Source organism: Neodiprion pinetum, chromosome 3 (assembly GCF_021155775.2).
Source record: "Neodiprion pinetum isolate iyNeoPine1 chromosome 3, iyNeoPine1.2, whole genome shotgun sequence".
NCBI lineage: Eukaryota > Metazoa > Arthropoda > Insecta > Hymenoptera > Diprionidae > Neodiprion > Neodiprion pinetum.
In genome coordinates, this window is record NC_060234.1 from 20,021,826 (window position 1) to 20,039,793 (window position 17,968).

General features: G+C 38.5%; 2 protein-coding genes across 2 annotated transcripts; one reads left to right on the forward strand and one right to left on the reverse strand.

Annotated features, from left to right (window-relative positions):
- The first annotated feature begins 306 nt into the window (after positions 1–306).
- Rpe (Ribulose-5-phosphate-3-epimerase) lies at positions 307–2,773 on the forward strand. Its single transcript, XM_046616509.2, has 4 exons — positions 307–755; positions 901–1,008; positions 1,634–1,855; positions 2,550–2,773. Exons 1-4 carry the CDS (start codon positions 519–521, stop codon positions 2,658–2,660), a joined length of 678 nt encoding a protein of 225 aa, XP_046472465.1. The 5' UTR covers positions 307–518; the 3' UTR covers positions 2,661–2,773.
- On the reverse strand, positions 1,565–4,386 carry LOC124214274 (putative methyltransferase C9orf114 homolog). Its single transcript, XM_046616508.2, has 2 exons — positions 2,443–4,386; positions 1,565–2,121 (listed from the first exon to the last, which is right to left on the reverse strand). Exon 1 carries the CDS (start codon positions 4,217–4,219, stop codon positions 2,999–3,001), a length of 1,221 nt encoding a protein of 406 aa, XP_046472464.1. The 5' UTR covers positions 4,220–4,386; the 3' UTR covers positions 1,565–2,121; positions 2,443–2,998.
- Positions 4,387–17,968: the final 13,582 nt, after the last annotated feature.

Consider the following 17,968-nt stretch of genomic DNA (forward strand, 5'->3'; position numbering starts at 1 on the left):
GAGACAACTGACAAACGTCGTTTGAACACAGTACTTAGATTAATCAGAAAGCGGCTTCGGGCGTTTTTCACTTTTTTTTGTCTGTCATTCTTTATCCACTGTAAATAGAGACATATTATGGCAGATGAGCGTACATGAATATGGAAACTTTATCATCCGTCCCAATATAAATATGATTCAAAGTTCGAAAGGCAACGAAATCTCAATTTTTTTACATTTCTCATTATCCGCATTATCAATGACTGCATTTCACTTGTTAATGCGTATATACATAGGCCAGAATGGCAAAAGAAAACCGAGGTGGAATCAACTTAGCTAATCATTTCAAAATATAATCAAGAAAGTATAATCGCATATTTATGTATAGACATATGTATGTGCATACTGCGATCGACGACTTGTTGCCGGTTCCAAAGGCCATGGCCATATACCGTTGGATTGCACTCTTGGGCACTTAGGCCACAGTTAACGGACAACCACGATTGGAGTCTAGTCAAACAGATATATTTTCTTAGAACATGGCCAAGATTTTATCCGCCAAAATTGGCCCATCTATCTTAAATGCGGATTTGTCGGATTTGTACACCGAATCTCAACGTCTGTTGGATAGCGGTGCGGATTATCTGCATCTAGACGTAATGGATGGTCATTTTGTTCCTAACCTTACATTTGGTCATCCGTTGGTCAAATGTTTACGAAATAAAATAAAAAACGCATTCTTTGAGACCCATATGATGGTTTCGGAGCCCGAAAAGGTACCTCAAACTTAAATCTCTATAAAAAAAAAAAAAAAAAAAAAAACAAGTGCATGAGAGCTAAACAATTACCATTTCATGAAAAATGTTCGTTTCACTCAATATCACTTACTTTCGGCTTGTACAAAATTTTATTACTTTCCAGTGGATTTTGCCCATGTCAGATGCCGGTGTAGATCAATACACTTTTCATGTTGAACCTGTTATTGATGTGCCATCAGTTTGTAGAAAAATTAAAGAGACAGGAATGAAGGTATGTGTCAATACTTGAAGAAGGCATGTAATAAAATTTTAAATATTTAAATTTGTACGATGTACAAGTTCGATTACGCATGGCTCCCAGTAATGTTGTCAGAATTGTAGATAAAAAAATATGTAATTGCTAATAATATTTGTAATGAGTAATTTAATAAATTCAATCAGTCGTTCTATTGACGTTTTGACTCTTATAAGATTCATCTATTCTAACAAGAGAACTGATGTTTGATTGAATTTTCGACTACCTAGTGCAAAAATAATTTGTAGTTAAATTTTTTGAAAAAGAACCTGTTGCAAAAGTAATTAGTAACTAACAGTGACAATAAGATTGAAATGTGGAGCAGTGACATCTAGTCTCTTGGGCTGTATTTATTGGCACAATATTCATTATATTTTCGACGCACTCTCAAATCAATGGAACAAAACTGAACAATGAAAACTAACATAGTTTTCTATACCTCTGCATTTATGTGATTTATAGCGTGCTTTTTCTCTCAGTACTTCTACTTGAATTTCTTTGAATTTCAGCATAAAGAATCTTGACTTGTGAATTAACTAAACATATCAGAAACATTTAATTTGAATAATACTGACGGAAGCTGACAATTTATGTTATAAAGGTTGGGATAGCTCTGAAACCTGGAACTCCAGTAAACGTTGTGGTCGATTACATAGACATGGCAGATATGGTGCTCATCATGACTGTCGAGCCTGGTTTTGGTGGTCAAAAGTTTATGGAACCAATGATGAATAAAGTTCGATGGCTCAGAAATAATTACCCCACTTTGGACATTGAAGTCGATGGAGGAGTTGGACTAAACACCATACACTCTTGTGCAGAGGTAACTTCCAATGTTTATTCTGAATATCAAACTAGGATCATGATAAACAATGTACTAAATAGTATACTAACTGGTTCCATGTATCCTTGTAACCATGGATGGGATGGGAATATAATAATTTCCGTTCAGATCCATTTTGCTGCTTGTTATCCTTGCAGAATTGCAAAAATTGTCTGTTGAACATTTTTAATTACCTATTGCCTTAGTAAGCACTCGATTGCATTAATAATAATATTGGTATTCCGTTGGTTCGAGTTGTTCCAAATCTGTAAAAATTAGCGAATATGATAACAAATAAATTATGCAAGTATTGAAATAATTGAAGAACTTGAAAAATATTTGTACTTGTTGGTGTTGAGGGCTTTTTTTTATTTATGTTATGGTTCCCACATTATTTTCTGTTTTACTCAGATAGAAAAATTATATCTAAAACATTGCTGCCTAAGTATAGATGAATATTCCATTTGTGTAACATAAAACTTTTGATCCATAAAGCTAATTATGTGATAAAATACTATTTGGCAGACTCAAGCAGCCGAAGAAATTGTAGAGTAGACCTTTATCACACTCTAGATAAACATATTAACCTCATTTTGTTGCGACAGCATTAGCCTCATCCATGCCAATAATCTATTTTTCTATCATCGCCAAAATTTAATTTCATCATTATAAGAAGATTGTTTCCAAATTGCAGGCTGGTGCTAATATGATAGTTTCTGGAACTGCAGTGATAGGTGCTGAAAATCCTACGAAAGTGATGGCATCTTTAAAAGAAACAGTAACTGCTGTATTGGACAAGCATTAGAAAAAAATTGACAAATACCCATAATCTAAGAGGCTTTGAATGATTCATCGTTATTTTATTCCAATTTATGTATATACTTTTTATACTATTAAAAACATGATGATAAAGTTCAAGCATTAGGGAAAATCATTTGGTCATCTTGCTTTCAGCTAATTGTTCTTCTGCAATTTTCAAGTAATCCTTATCTGCAAGGTTGAAATCCGTCACATTAACATAATGATGTAGAACAGTTATATTTTCCAAACTCAATTCCTTTGAAGTCATTCTAAAGTTGCGAAACAGTGATTTTTTGGAAATGTTTCTTTACATTAAGTTTCGATAAACTTCAACCTCATCTTTTAGTCGGACGAATCGCTGGAATCGGAGCTGTGTACTGTTGGATTTTCTGTCTTCATTTTTTTTCTTGGTACTAAATTATTCCCGGCAGCTTGAGGGTCATTTTGAAATTGAGGATTTGCTAACGGAGGATTTTTTGGTAGTAACTTATTCCTCAATTCACCCAGCGATATTAATATAGCTTCCTCAGTTCTTATCGTTCGGGACCCTTGTTCTGGACAGACATTCAAATACTTGTCGAAAAGTAAAGATGGATCGTCTTCATTCAAGAGGGGGTCGGCTTCCAAGGCTGCTTCCAGCCCAGTTAAGCCACCAAAAACAATGAGAACATGATTGTATGCAAGGCTATTTGACGCGACATGGTCTGCAGAAGTTCCTTTATCCGAAGTTCCAATAGTCAAATCATAACCTTCCTTGTAAGGACTATTTGTTATTACTTGTGTCAAATTGTTTGCTATTCTGACACTATAACCCCAGTAAGTTCCTGTGTGTGCTCTCGGCATACTCGGAGGCACAACGATACCTTTCAGTTTTTTGGGGTTTTTCTGTTCTGCAGGTATTTTAACAGTGACCCTAAGACCAGATGCCAGAACTTTGTCAATTGTGACGTCGTTGAGCAATCCAACGTTGACTTGGGATCCTCTTCCAACTTTTGTAGGTTTGTTCGTGACGATGCCTTCACGAAACACAGACTCATCCTGTTGTCTTAAGTGATGTGGAGCGTCCAAAGGATTCAGAACTCCTGCGTACTGGAGGTCTTTATGAAGGGGAAAAAAATATTTACGCAGATATTGCGGACACTCTAGGTATTGCAATATTCTAGCAAGTTGCAAACACCCGACTCTGACCTCTCCGAATATTTCATCATGTCTCAGTTTCTTTTTTTCTTCCTCTAAGACTTCTCCCATATCATCAAACACGATTACTTCATCAACTTTATATATGCATGCTGCTCTCGCAATCTGGCCTGCTAAATAAGTTCTCAATTCTGGTGACTGCGCGTTATCCAGAATCGAACCAGGCACCGCGATACTTACAGTGGATACGTTTTTTGTCAATATTTTCTCAGACTCGTTTGACTTTTTGATCTCTTCTGCAAGATTTTCGCTCTCTTCTTTCTTCACTTTTTTTATTAGTCTCTCTTCTCTCCACTTTTTGCGTTGTTCCTTGTGTAGGCGGTTGTGCTCTTTCCAGCTCTTACCACGTGCTACGACCGATGCCATTATTTGTTGGTGCAATTATCCTAACAAGTGTAATTCTTCCACCATTATAACCGCAGTCTTTTCCTTCTCTATTACTCGGACAACACGCGTCACACATTGGCTTAATTTTAGGTTAGATTCCAAGTTGACAGCGTAGTGATAGCAAGGTCCGTAGATGAACAAGCGGTCTCTAGCCCGCTCGACTACCTACCACGGTTTTACCCATCGACATATGGGCGATTCCGCGTCAACCGGATCAGTCATCTCTCAGATATTTTTTTAATTTGGCATGTGGATTGTGTAGGAGGAGTTAGATTTTTGTGCCAAACCGCGAATCTCATGATGCAAAATTTGATTTTTTATTAACAATAACAAATTCGACTCCCATTTTTTTCAGAAATTCATCACTTCGGCAAAAAATTAGATACAATATTTATTTTTTTTCAAATTACGCGGAAAGCTCCATAGAATTTAAAAAAAAATACGAAATGGTAAAAAAAAGTTGTTATCAATTGTTTATTTAACAATTAATTTTTCACAGATTTTTAAAACAGTGACTGACAGGACCAAAAAATTTTTTTTGAATTCTGACATGTTCCTTGAACTGTACTACAGCCTGTGAATTAATTCCAGAGGGGTGTTTTTCTTCGTTTTCGAGTAAAAAATCATTAAAGGTGTCGATGCGCATGAAGTCTCTACGTAATGGCGGGCGACCGGTTGCCGTCCACCGCTAACCCGCGGTGGCGTCGCAGTGTTATTTTAGAGACATTTTCACGATGTAGGACATGATTGGAGAACATGAAAAAAATGCTGTAACTTCACAAGGCCTGCTCAAAACGATAAGTGAAGTTTCAAGAATGTGTTTTTCTCCTTTTTTTTATTACAGAGATTCAAAATTTGTTATGACGCATTATGATTCACGCATGAATTACGGACACAGGTCAAGTGTTGTTCCAGGATATGGAATACCTGCACCTGTGCATGCGTCACCTAAATCCTTCATTATCCAGGTAGTCCGGGTCACCACCTCGATTCCGCGAAGGGGTCATTTGGTCATTCTATTCTTCAATCAGCTGAAGACACGTCGCCAAATGTCAAATAATAAAATTCAGGTAAATAGATTCGCTAAAGTCAGGTACATTGAATTGCACCTGCATTATGTTAGCCCCATTGGTGGAATTCAACCAATCAGAAGGGTTGTTGGGTGGGTGAAGCACTATTCTGAACGAGTATAAATTTCGAGCAAAAATATCACATTTGACTTCTGCAGCAACAGCGAACATGAAGAACATGAAAAATTATTGAAGCCGCGATTGAACCAAGCAATAACTGTTGAAGGCACTCAACGATTCCATTCATTTTTACCTCTGTCAACAAAAACTGTAGAATGTAGGGTTTGCTCTTCCTCTGATGAGTCATTCACCCGTAAATCTATGCGCTAAGATAGCCATGTAAGTTATGACGAAAACTTTTGCTCACATTTCTAAGTTTAATGCCCAGTTTGATCAAAGATTAATAGATTGTATCCATAGAATAAGCGATTTATTTGTATGAAATATATAATTGTAAGTGCGTTCATTTCGCAGCTTCCACATATCTTCGGGGGTGATTATAAGTACTAAAATAAGTAGCAAGTTATGTAATTATCATCATTTATGTGCACTCTCATGGTGTGTAACCGTTATTTTGAATCTCTGTAATAAAAAAAGGGTGAAAAACACATTCTTGAAACTTCACTTATCGCTTTGAGCAGGCCTTGTGAAGTTACAGCATTGTTTTCAGGTTCTCCAATCATGTCCTACATCGTGAAAATGTCTCTAAAATAACGCTGCGACGCCACCGCGGGTTAGCGGTGGACGGCAACCGGCCGCCCGCCATTACGTAGAGACTTCATGCGCATCGACACGTTTAATGATTTTTTACTCGAAAACGAAGAAAAACACCCCTCTGGAATTAATTCACAGGCTGTAGTACAGTTCAAGGAACATGCCAGAATTCAAAAAAAATTTTTTGGTCGTGTCAGTCACTGTTTTAAAAATCTGTGAAAAATTAATTGTTAAATTAACAATTGATAACAACTTTTTTTTACCATTTCGTATTTTTTTTTAAATTCGATGGAGCTTTCCGCGTAATTTTGAAAAAAAAAATATTGTATCTAATTTTTTGCCGAAGTTATGAATTTTTTTAAAAAATGGGAGTCTAATTTGTTATTGTTAATAAGGAATCGAATTTTGCATTATGAGATTCGCGCTTTGGCACAAAAATCTAAATCCCCCTACACAATCCACATGCCAAATTAAAAAAATATCTGAGAGATGACTGATCCGGTTGACGCGGAATAGCCCATATGTAATTTAGACGGAGAGAACGAGGTGGGGGTCAATTGCTTTTTCTCTCTATCATATTTCTACGCTCCTGAATAGATAGAGACGGAGGGTGACCGTCACCAGTGGCTATCTCTTTCTACCAGATGGCCGTATTCTACTAGCCTAAGCGTAGTTTATACTATTCGATGATCTGACCTTTGTTACATTCTGTGAGGAACGTTACGAGCAAGGTCCCTAGATGAGACAGGTCAAGACACGCGTGTTCCAGTTTTTCTCACTATAACGTGGGTAAAAATGTTCTATGCGCGTTTGCCCAAAAAATATGAAACTTACATTACCGCATTAACCAGTTTTGACCAATCTTGCTCAATTTTTTAAGGTTAAGCATTAACGAGTTGCGCCCTCAGTGTCCTGACGTTCACGAAATAAATAGAAGCACGTATATATTTTGAGGTTAATCATTGTGACAGGTCAGGAATCAGAACCACACCGGGTGCTTTCCATTTAGAGCACAGTGTGACACAGTGTATAAATTTCCATTGTAAGCGTTCAATCCGGGCAAAAGAATAGACCAGAAATGTTTACACCGTGTCATATTGTGCTCTATATGGAAGGCATCCATTGTCATACGAAACTTTTGGCGCATTCTCACTGATTTTTTTGCCCACGCGAGTCTTGACCTGTCTAATCTAGGGACCTTGGTTACGAGTTGATTCTGATTTGCCGCGTGATGCTTAGTTACACTCTTGACGTACGTAGTTTAATGCATATGACTCTCGGAAATCTGCTGATCAGCTTCTCAGGTCTTTTCGTTCAGCTCACCCAAATTCAAAGAGTTTTTTAAGTTTTGGGTCCAGCCAAAACCATTACTACGCGTGATCGAAATAACTATTGATGACGACTTGGGTTTAATACACGTTTATTTACACAATCTCCGTTAAGTTCTCGGTAGTTTGGCTTACAATTGTTGTACAAGCTGATGGTTATCACTTATCATATTTACAAACTGTTGCTAAGTCTCGGCGGTTCTGAGTTAAATTATTCTATGATTTCGTTCTATGATTTCTGAGAGGTTCTGATCTGTACTATTCGGTGTCTAAATGTCTTCTCTATAAAGTCTAAAATTGTACTCCGTCCTAGTCAACGTCTTAATCTTTTCTGCATCTTGTTATCTGAATCAGGGTTGAATTGATGGGAAATTTATAGGAGGAGTTCAAGTCGCGTTTTATCGCGCGTCTAAATTGATTGGCTGAGGCTGATTAATACTCGATAAAACCCTTTGTTAAATTATCAGCTTTGTCAGGTACAAAGATCATTTCATAAATAAAAACATAGAAAATACCGGAATTATTAACAGAACCGATGCCTCATATCAAATAATTTCGAAATGGTGAAACATTTATTAGATTCTCGATTATACTCTACTTTGGTTTATTTTACCAAATGAAATCTTTCTTGACAAATTGATTGAAAGGACTTTTTCCACCGTGTCGTCATCATTGAATACCTAATTCAGAAAGCGCCTGAGGTTGCATCGAATTATTATCGATAAATATATATTGTTATTGAAAACAAATTTTTTCATTTGCGTACCGATACCATAAACCTAATTTACTTTTACGACTCCGGCTGTTGTACCGAAATCGCTTTCACCCTAAAGGTTAGAATCAAACGCAGACCATGACTAAGTCTTATTGTGCGTCATAGACCATGGAAAACATTAACAAGAAATGGTTAATCTCTTCGCCTTCACAATTTCTGTGAAGTTGCATTGATTGCACTTTTATGGTCACTAGTGTAAGAGGGTCACTGAGGCGGAAAGTCCTACAAGTGTAATAAAATGGCATATTCTCGCAGTTTTCCGACGCAATTAACTCCAGATTAGAGGTATTTTATGGTACCCTTTGTGTATTCCCTACCTGCGATACCTTGTAGTTGAACAACTCAATAACTCCGTTAATAATTATCGTGCATTTATTTTTTTTAGAACTATGCTATTTTTTTCTCAACAATTCTAAATATAGTTCTAAAAAAAAAAAATGTACGATAATTATTAACGGAGTTATTGAGTTGTTAATTAAGCGGTGAGAACAGCCGGGCGCGCGTAGCCTCGAGCCCCCCACTACGTTGAGCGGTTTCATTCCTCCGACTAACGTCGCTCGACGAACGTTGAGCAATTTTTTTTTCCTACATACAACGCACCTAGAGATCTGAAAAAATTCACGGTGATGCCTTGGGGTGTTGAGAAATAGCTGATTTTTTCCCCCTCAATATTAATTACAACAACAATAAACAAAATAACATTTAAACACCGTTATCTCCGGTTCTAATCATGATATTCATGTTTTTTTTTTTTTCAATTAGTCGTAAAATGAAGGGAAAGTACAATCCATCATAATATTTACAATAATATGAATATTCTCGGAGATATCTCTATTTGTTTAAAAGCAAAAAATTTCAAGTCGCCCAAAAATTGTGATTTGCGAGTATAAAAAATTTTTTTTTTCCATGTATAGAAAGTACTAGTAACGAACTGACTCCATGATTTTTTGGCAACCCGTGGGCCAATCACATAAGAAAGCGCAGACGATATACGGATTTTGGCTTGTCGCGGATTGTTGCTCAACTATGTAACACAGCCAAAAAAGCCTTGCACGATAATTTTGAAGACACTTTATATTACCTGTACCATGAGTGTCAAAGCCACACGTTGTTTATTCATCAATTTATAACAACAAATGTGAATTTTTTTCCACGGCATTTTGCATTTTGCAACTAAACAAATAGAGGAAATTGATCTCACGATAGCTTGTTTCATCGACAATGTTGAGACGAATAACATTTGTTTGAACAGTTTTCGTGTATGACCCATGACAAAGACGTTATTTATCAAAATGTGGGGTCTCAAAAGTTTAAACAATCGTTACGAACAAACCCGGACCTAACTTTTTGGGGCATGAGTGAAAATATGTTCGTCCGTCTCTAACGAACCCATAAAAGAATCGACTAACCTACGTTATTCCAGAATAGAAGTCAGTCAATTTGATAACTTATTCGTCTGGACTATGGGTAGGGAGTCTATAAGCGATCGTCTAGTCCGCTTCCTATTAGTTCAGCCGGCATTGGGCCTCACCAATGACGCGCCTTGTCTTTGGGCCTTTCCCCCTCCCTGCCTGGCTCAGGCGTTGCTCCCACCCGGCGAATTTCGGACTCGGCCCGCAGTCCACATTATTTTTGAAGAGGTTTGGAAATTCAGTCGTCAACTCTTCGTGGTCAGCAGTGGTCAGAGTTGGACGGTATTCAAGACAAGCAAAATGCGCTCTTCATTTGATTGTGTTTTAGTGACGAACTTAAGTTTCAGTGAGTTATTTTCTTTTGTTCAACTTGACATCAGGAATAATTATTTGAATATGCCACATTGTACACAGTTAATTTCAGTCACGGGCCACATGTATTATATTTTCTTTTCGTACCAAGCATTAATGCTTTACTAATAAATTTTGCGAATGAACACAGTGAAATAAGTTTTACTTGTGAGTAAATTTTCGATGGACGTATATTTGTCCTCATAGTGTGAATTAATGCGCGAATTCTACTTTTTACAATTCAAATAAGTGACGCCAATGCTACAGTGAAATACCGAGCTCATCGTGCATGAAATCAACACGACTTTGTATTCGCGCATCGATTAAACGTAAGTGACAGTCGAAATAATAAATGTCATTTTTGTTTTTATACCCGAATGTTGCCACAATAAGTAATTTGTATCCTCCTTAATCTGGGATAAATTTAATTGACTTCGATCCATATACGTTGATAATATTTTCATCGGGCAAATGATATGACTTTCGATAAAGACGCGTTATTGTACAGTTCATACTTAAGGTCGTATACTAACGACAAACAGAAAGAAAACCGTCAAAATATATTTTCGCGATCCATTTACCAACTCTGTGGAATGAAATTCACACTATTTTTATCGGAATAACCTTTTTCAACACCACCACTGGGGTAAAGTTTCAGGCGCGTTCTTTTTTTTTGACATGATTTCCCCAGTAAGCCTAATCTTCTTACCATTACTTGCAAGTTTGTTTTGTTTTCTGACGTTCTCTTTCTAATAAGATTTTGAAATGGAAATTCCGTTTTTTTCTCGCAAGTGTAAAGGATCGAAGCGATGTATTTTCATCTTTGTTTCATTCTCTTGTTTATAAGGTTTTGAAATCGGATTCTAGATCTTCCTGCTAGAAGTATCCCGAATAGTTCTACAGTTCTATACAGGTTTGAGCGAAAATTCTGTTGAATTTGCCCCCAGAGAAGTATTATCAAAAATTGAAATGCCTACTTCGTGTAACATCTTAGAGCATCTCAACGAAATTCGATCGGCGGACCTGCAAATTAGAGATATCAGAAGAATTTCATGGAATCAAAACTGATTTAAAAATATAGTGAGTTGTTCTTAAAAACAAAAATCCAATCAAACGAGAAGCTAACTTCTCCTGACGTGTCGTAGCATCTAGACTGATTATGACAATTTGACCATCATTCGACATATATACATATATGATGAATTCTAAAGCCAACGAGTATGGTATCAATAGTTGTGCAGGTCAAAAGGGTGCAAAAATGACGTAAGTTTTCACTTCGCTGACGTCGCGCGATTCAATATCAGATCTCCAACCGTTTCTGAAAAAACCAAACTATCAAGTCGAGTACCTGCAAATCTGGAAACTTTGGTCCGTACGCGGCCAGCTCATTTCAGGATAGCAACATCTGAAGTCGGCGAGCCGAATATTGACGCTGACCAAATCGATTGAATAGTTGAAAGTGTCGCAGATCAGAACTATGATCGACTCGATCTGGAATATGAAGAGCGAGGTCGGAGCAACTCGATAGTCACTCCAAAACGATAGTACCTCTCGTCCTATAGCCAAACGTTCGTAGTCGGTGTGCGAAATAAATGTTGAAATATATTTCTGTCCAGGACTATGTTCAACTAGACTGCAACGATCAAGAAAGAGTTCGACGCAACTCGAAAATCTCCCTGAAACACCCGCACCTCGCGTCATAAGGCCGACAATTCGAGGTAGCTGTTGAAAAAGATCGTTTGCGTACATTTTTTTACCGAAACTGTGTTCGATTGAACAGGAACTATCAGGAGACTGGTCGGAGCGACTAGGAACTCACTCCAAAACACCACCATTTCACATTCACACCACAGCATGCAACATGGTGAAGACGAAAGTTACGGGTTCATGTTTGATATATTCATAGAAATATATATGTTTGATCGAAACATGGTTCGATCAGACGAGAGCTGACGAAAACAAAGGGAAGACTCGAAACTCACTGTGAAACACCAGTATTTCACCCTAAACGACAGCTCGTAACATTAGAGAAAAAAAATGATTCTGATCAAAACACTGTTCGATCAGACCAAAGCTGACGAGTAAACAAAAGAAAGCGACTTGAAAATCGCTGTGAAACACCCGCATTTCAGCCTACGTTTGAAAAGAAAATGTATCATCAAAACATTCTTCAATCAAACCAGAGCTGTCAAGAGAAAAAAAGACTCGAAATTCACCTGGACACGACAGCACTCAACGTCTTGGCGCGGGAAATTGGGTTGAGTGTTTAATATGTTTACAAAAATATATATTTCGAGAAAAACAAAACACAGACTTACGAAATTGGTGTGAGTTTTTGAACTGTTCACGAAAATATATATTTCCGATCGGAAAATCATTCGATCGGACAACAGCTATCGAGAAAAATGGAAAAGAGATTCAAAACTCAGTGGGAAACACCAGCATCTCAGCCCGACACGACACACTCAACGTCTTGGCGCCGGAAATTATATTAAGTGTTTTATGTGTTTACGAAAATACGTATTTCTGATCGGAAAATCATTCGATCGGACAACGGCTATCGAGAAAAATGGAAAAGTGATTCAAAACTCAGTGGGAAACACCAGCATCTCAGCCCGACACGACACACTCAACGTCTTGGCGCCGGAAATTATATTAAGTGTTTTATGTGTTTACGAAAATACGTATTTCTGATCGGAAAATCATTCGATCGGACAACGGCCATCGAGAAAAATGGAAAAGTGATTTAAAACTCAGTGAGAAACACCAGCATCTCAGCCCGACACGACACACTCAACGTCTTGGCGCCGGAAATTAAGGTAAGTGTTTTATTGTGTTTACGAAAATACATATCTCTGATCGGAAAATCATTCGATCGGACAACGGCTATCGAGAAAAATGGAAAAGTGATTCAAAACTCAGTGGGAAACACCAGCATCTCAGCCCGACACGACACACTCAACGTCTTGGCGCCGGAAATTATATTAAGTGTTTTATTGTGATTACGAAAATACATATCTCTGATCGGAAAATCATTCGATCGGACGACGGTTTTCAAGAAAAATGTAACAAAGACTTGAGAAATTGGTGTACTTGTGTGATGTGTTTACGAGAATATATATTTCTGATCGGAAAATCATCCGATCGGACAACGGCTATCGAGAAAAATGGAGAAGGGATTCAAAACGCAGTGAGAAACACCAGCATCTCAGCCCGACACGACACACTCAACGTCTTGGCGCCGGAAATTATATTAAGTGTTTTATGTGTTTACGAAAATACGTATTTCTGATCGGAAAATCATTCGATCGGACAACGGCCATCGAGAAAAATGGAAAAGTGATTTAAAACTCAGTGAGAAACACCAGCATCTCAGCCCGACACGACACACTCAACGTCTTGGCGCCGGAAATTAAGGTAAGTGTTTTATTGTGTTTACGAAAATACATATCTCTGATCGGAAAATCATTCGATCGGACGACGGTTTTCAAGAAAAATGTAACAAAGACTTGAGAAATTGGTGTACTTGTGTGATGTGTTTACGAGAATATATATTTCTGATCGGAAAATCATCCGATCGGACAACGGCTATCGAGAAAAATGGAGAAGGGATTCAAAACGCAGTGAGAAACACCAGCATCTCAGCCCGACACGACACACTCAACGTCTTGGCGCCGGAAATTATATTAAGTGTTTTATGTGTTTACGAAAATACGTATTTCTGATCGGAAAATCATTCGATCGGACAACGGCTATCGAGAAAAATGGAAAAGTGATTCAAAACTCAGTGGGAAACACCAGCATCTCAGCCCGACACGACACACTCAACGTTTTGGCGCCGGAAATTATATTAAGTGTTTTATTGTGTTTACGAAAATACATATCTCTGATCGGAAAATCATTCGATCGGACAACGGCTATCGAGAAAAATGGAAAAGTGATTCAAAACTCAGTGGGAAACACCAGCATCTCAGCCCGACACGACACACTCAACGTCTTGGCGCCGGAAATTATATTAAGTGTTTTATGTGTTTACGAAAATACGTATTTCTGATCGGAAAATCATTCGATCGGACAACGGCTATCGAGAAAAATGGAGAAGGGATTCAAAACTCAGTGGGAAACACCAGCATCTCAGCCCGACACGACACACTCAACGTCTTGGCGCCGGAAATTAAGGTAAGTGTTTTATTGTGTTTACGAAAATACATATCTCTGATCGGAAAATCATTCGATCGGACAACGGCTATCGAGAAAAATGGAAAAGTGATTCAAAACTCAGTGGGAAACACCAGCATCTCAGCCCGACACGACACACTCAACGTCTTGGCGCCGGAAATTATATCAAGTGTTTTATGTGTTTACGAAAATACGTATTTCTGATCGGAAAATCATTCGATCGGACAACGGCTATCGAGAAAAATGGAGAAGGGATTCAAAACGCAGTGGGAAACACCAGCATCTCAGCCCGACACGGCACACTCAACGTCTTGGCGCCGGAAATTATATCAAGTGTTTTATGTGTTTACGAAAATACGTATTTCTGATCGGAAAATCATTCGATCGGACAACGGCCATCGAGAAAAATGGAAAAGTGATTTAAAACTCAGTGAGAAACACCAGCATCTCAGCCCGACACGACACACTCAACGTCTTGGCGCCGGAAATTATATTAAGTGTTTTATTGTGTTTACGAAAATACATATCTCTGATCGGAAAATCATTCGATCGGACAACGGCTATCGAGAAAAATGGAAAAGTGATTCAAAACTCAGTGGGAAACACCAGCATCTCAGCCCGACACGACACACTCAACGTCTTGGCGCCGGAAATTATATTAAGTGTTTTATGTGTTTACGAAAATACGTATTTCTGATCGGAAAATCATTCGATCGGACAACGGCTATCGAGAAAAATGGAGAAGGGATTCAAAACTCAGTGGGAAACACCAGCATCTCAGCCCGACACGGCACACTCAACGTCTTGGCGCCGGAAATTATATTAAGTGTTTTATGTGTTTACGAAAATACGTATTTCTGATCGGAAAATCATTCGATCGGACAACGGCCATCGAGAAAAATGGAAAAGTGATTTAAAACTCAGTGAGAAACACCAGCATCTCAGCCCGACACGACACACTCAACGTCTTGGCGCCGGAAATTAAGGTAAGTGTTTTATTGTGTTTACGAAAATACATATCTCTGATCGGAAAATCATTCGATCGGACAACGGCTATCGAGAAAAATGGAAAAGTGATTCAAAACTCAGTGGGAAACACCAGCATCTCAGCCCGACACGACACACTCAACGTCTTGGCGCCGGAAATTATATTAAGTGTTTTATGTGTTTACGAAAATACGTATTTCTGATCGGAAAATCATTCGATCGGACAACGGCCATCGAGAAAAATGGAAAAGTGATTTAAAACTCAGTGAGAAACACCAGCATCTCAGCCCGACACGACACACTCAACGTCTTGGCGCCGGAAATTAAGGTAAGTGTTTTATTGTGTTTACGAAAATACATATCTCTGATCGGAAAATCATTCGATCGGACGACGGTTTTCAAGAAAAATGTAACAAAGACTTGAGAAATTGGTGTACTTGTGTGATGTGTTTACGAGAATATATATTTCTGATCGGAAAATCATCCGATCGGACAACGGCTATCGAGAAAAATGGAGAAGGGATTCAAAACGCAGTGAGAAACACCAGCATCTCAGCCCGACACGACACACTCAACGTCTTGGCGCCGGAAATTAAGGTAAGTGTTTTATTGTGTTTACGAAAATACATATCTCTGATCGGAAAATCATTCGATCGGACAACGGCTATCGAGAAAAATGGAAAAGTGATTCAAAACTCAGTGGGAAACACCAGCATCTCAGCCCGACACGACACACTCAACGTCTTGGCGCCGGAAATTATATTAAGTGTTTTATGTGTTTACGAAAATACATATCTCTGATCGGAAAATCATTCGATCGGACAACGGCTATCGAGAAAAATGGAAAAGTGATTCAAAACTCAGTGGGAAACACCAGCATCTCAGCCCGACACGACACACTCAACGTCTTGGCGCCGGAAATTATATTAAGTGTTTTATGTGTTTACGAAAATACGTATTTCTGATCGGAAAATCATTCGATCGGACAACGGCCATCGAGAAAAATGGAAAAGTGATTTAAAACTCAGTGAGAAACACCAGCATCTCAGCCCGACACGACACACTCAACGTCTTGGCGCCGGAAATTAAGGTAAGTGTTTTATTGTGTTTACGAAAATACATATCTCTGATCGGAAAATCATTCGATCGGACAACGGCTATCGAGAAAAATGGAAAAGTGATTTAAAACTCAGTGAGAAACACCAGCATCTCAGCCCGACACGACACACTCAACGTCTTGGCGCCGGAAATTAAGGTAAGTGTTTTATTGTGTTTACGAAAATACATATCTCTGATCGGAAAATCATTCGATCGGACAACGGCTATCGAGAAAAATGGAAAAGTGATTTAAAACTCAGTGAGAAACACCAGCATCTCAGCCCGACACGACACACTCAACGTCTTGGCGCCGGAAATTATATTAAGTGTTTTATGTGTTTACGAAAATACGTATTTCTGATCGGAAAATCATTCGATCGGACAACGGCTATCGAGAAAAATGGAAAAGTGATTCAAAACTCAGTGGGAAACACCAGCATCTCAGCCCGACACGACACACTCAACGTCTTGGCGCCGGAAATTATATTAAGTGTTTTATGTGTTTACGAAAATACGTATTTCTGATCGGAAAATCATTCGATCGGACAACGGCCATCGAGAAAAATGGAAAAGTGATTTAAAACTCAGTGAGAAACACCAGCATCTCAGCCCGACACGACACACTCAACGTCTTGGCGCCGGAAATTAAGGTAAGTGTTTTATTGTGTTTACGAAAATACATATCTCTGATCGGAAAATCATTCGATCGGACAACGGCTATCGAGAAAAATGGAAAAGTGATTCAAAACTCAGTGGGAAACACCAGCATCTCAGCCCGACACGACACACTCAACGTCTTGGCGCCGGAAATTATATTAAGTGTTTTATTGTGATTACGAAAATACATATCTCTGATCGGAAAATCATTCGATCGGACGACGGTTTTCAAGAAAAATGTAACAAAGACTTGAGAAATTGGTGTACTTGTGTGATGTGTTTACGAGAATATATATTTCTGATCGGAAAATCATCCGATCGGACAACGGCTATCGAGAAAAATGGAGAAGGGATTCAAAACGCAGTGAGAAACACCAGCATCTCAGCCCGACACGACACACTCAACGTCTTGGCGCCGGAAATTATATTAAGTGTTTTATGTGTTTACGAAAATACGTATTTCTGATCGGAAAATCATTCGATCGGACAACGGCCATCGAGAAAAATGGAAAAGTGATTTAAAACTCAGTGAGAAACACCAGCATCTCAGCCCGACACGACACACTCAACGTCTTGGCGCCGGAAATTAAGGTAAGTGTTTTATTGTGTTTACGAAAATACATATCTCTGATCGGAAAATCATTCGATCGGACAACGGCTATCGAGAAAAATGGAAAAGTGATTCAAAACTCAGTGGGAAACACCAGCATCTCAGCCCGACACGACACACTCAACGTCTTGGCGCCGGAAATTATATTAAGTGTTTTATGTGTTTACGAAAATACGTATTTCTGATCGGAAAATCATTCGATCGGACAACGGCCATCGAGAAAAATGGAAAAGTGATTTCAAACTCAGTGAGAAACACCAGCATCTCAGCCCGACACGACACACTCAACGTCTTGGCGCCGGAAATTAAGGTAAGTGTTTTATTGTGTTTACGAAAATACATATCTCTGATCGGAAAATCATTCGATCGGACAACGGCTATCGAGAAAAATGGAAAAGTGATTCAAAACTCAGTGGGAAACACCAGCATCTCAGCCCGACACGACACACTCAACGTCTTGGCGCCGGAAATTATATTAAGTGTTTTATGTGTTTACGAAAATACGTATTTCTGATCGGAAAATCATTCGATCGGACAACGGCTATCG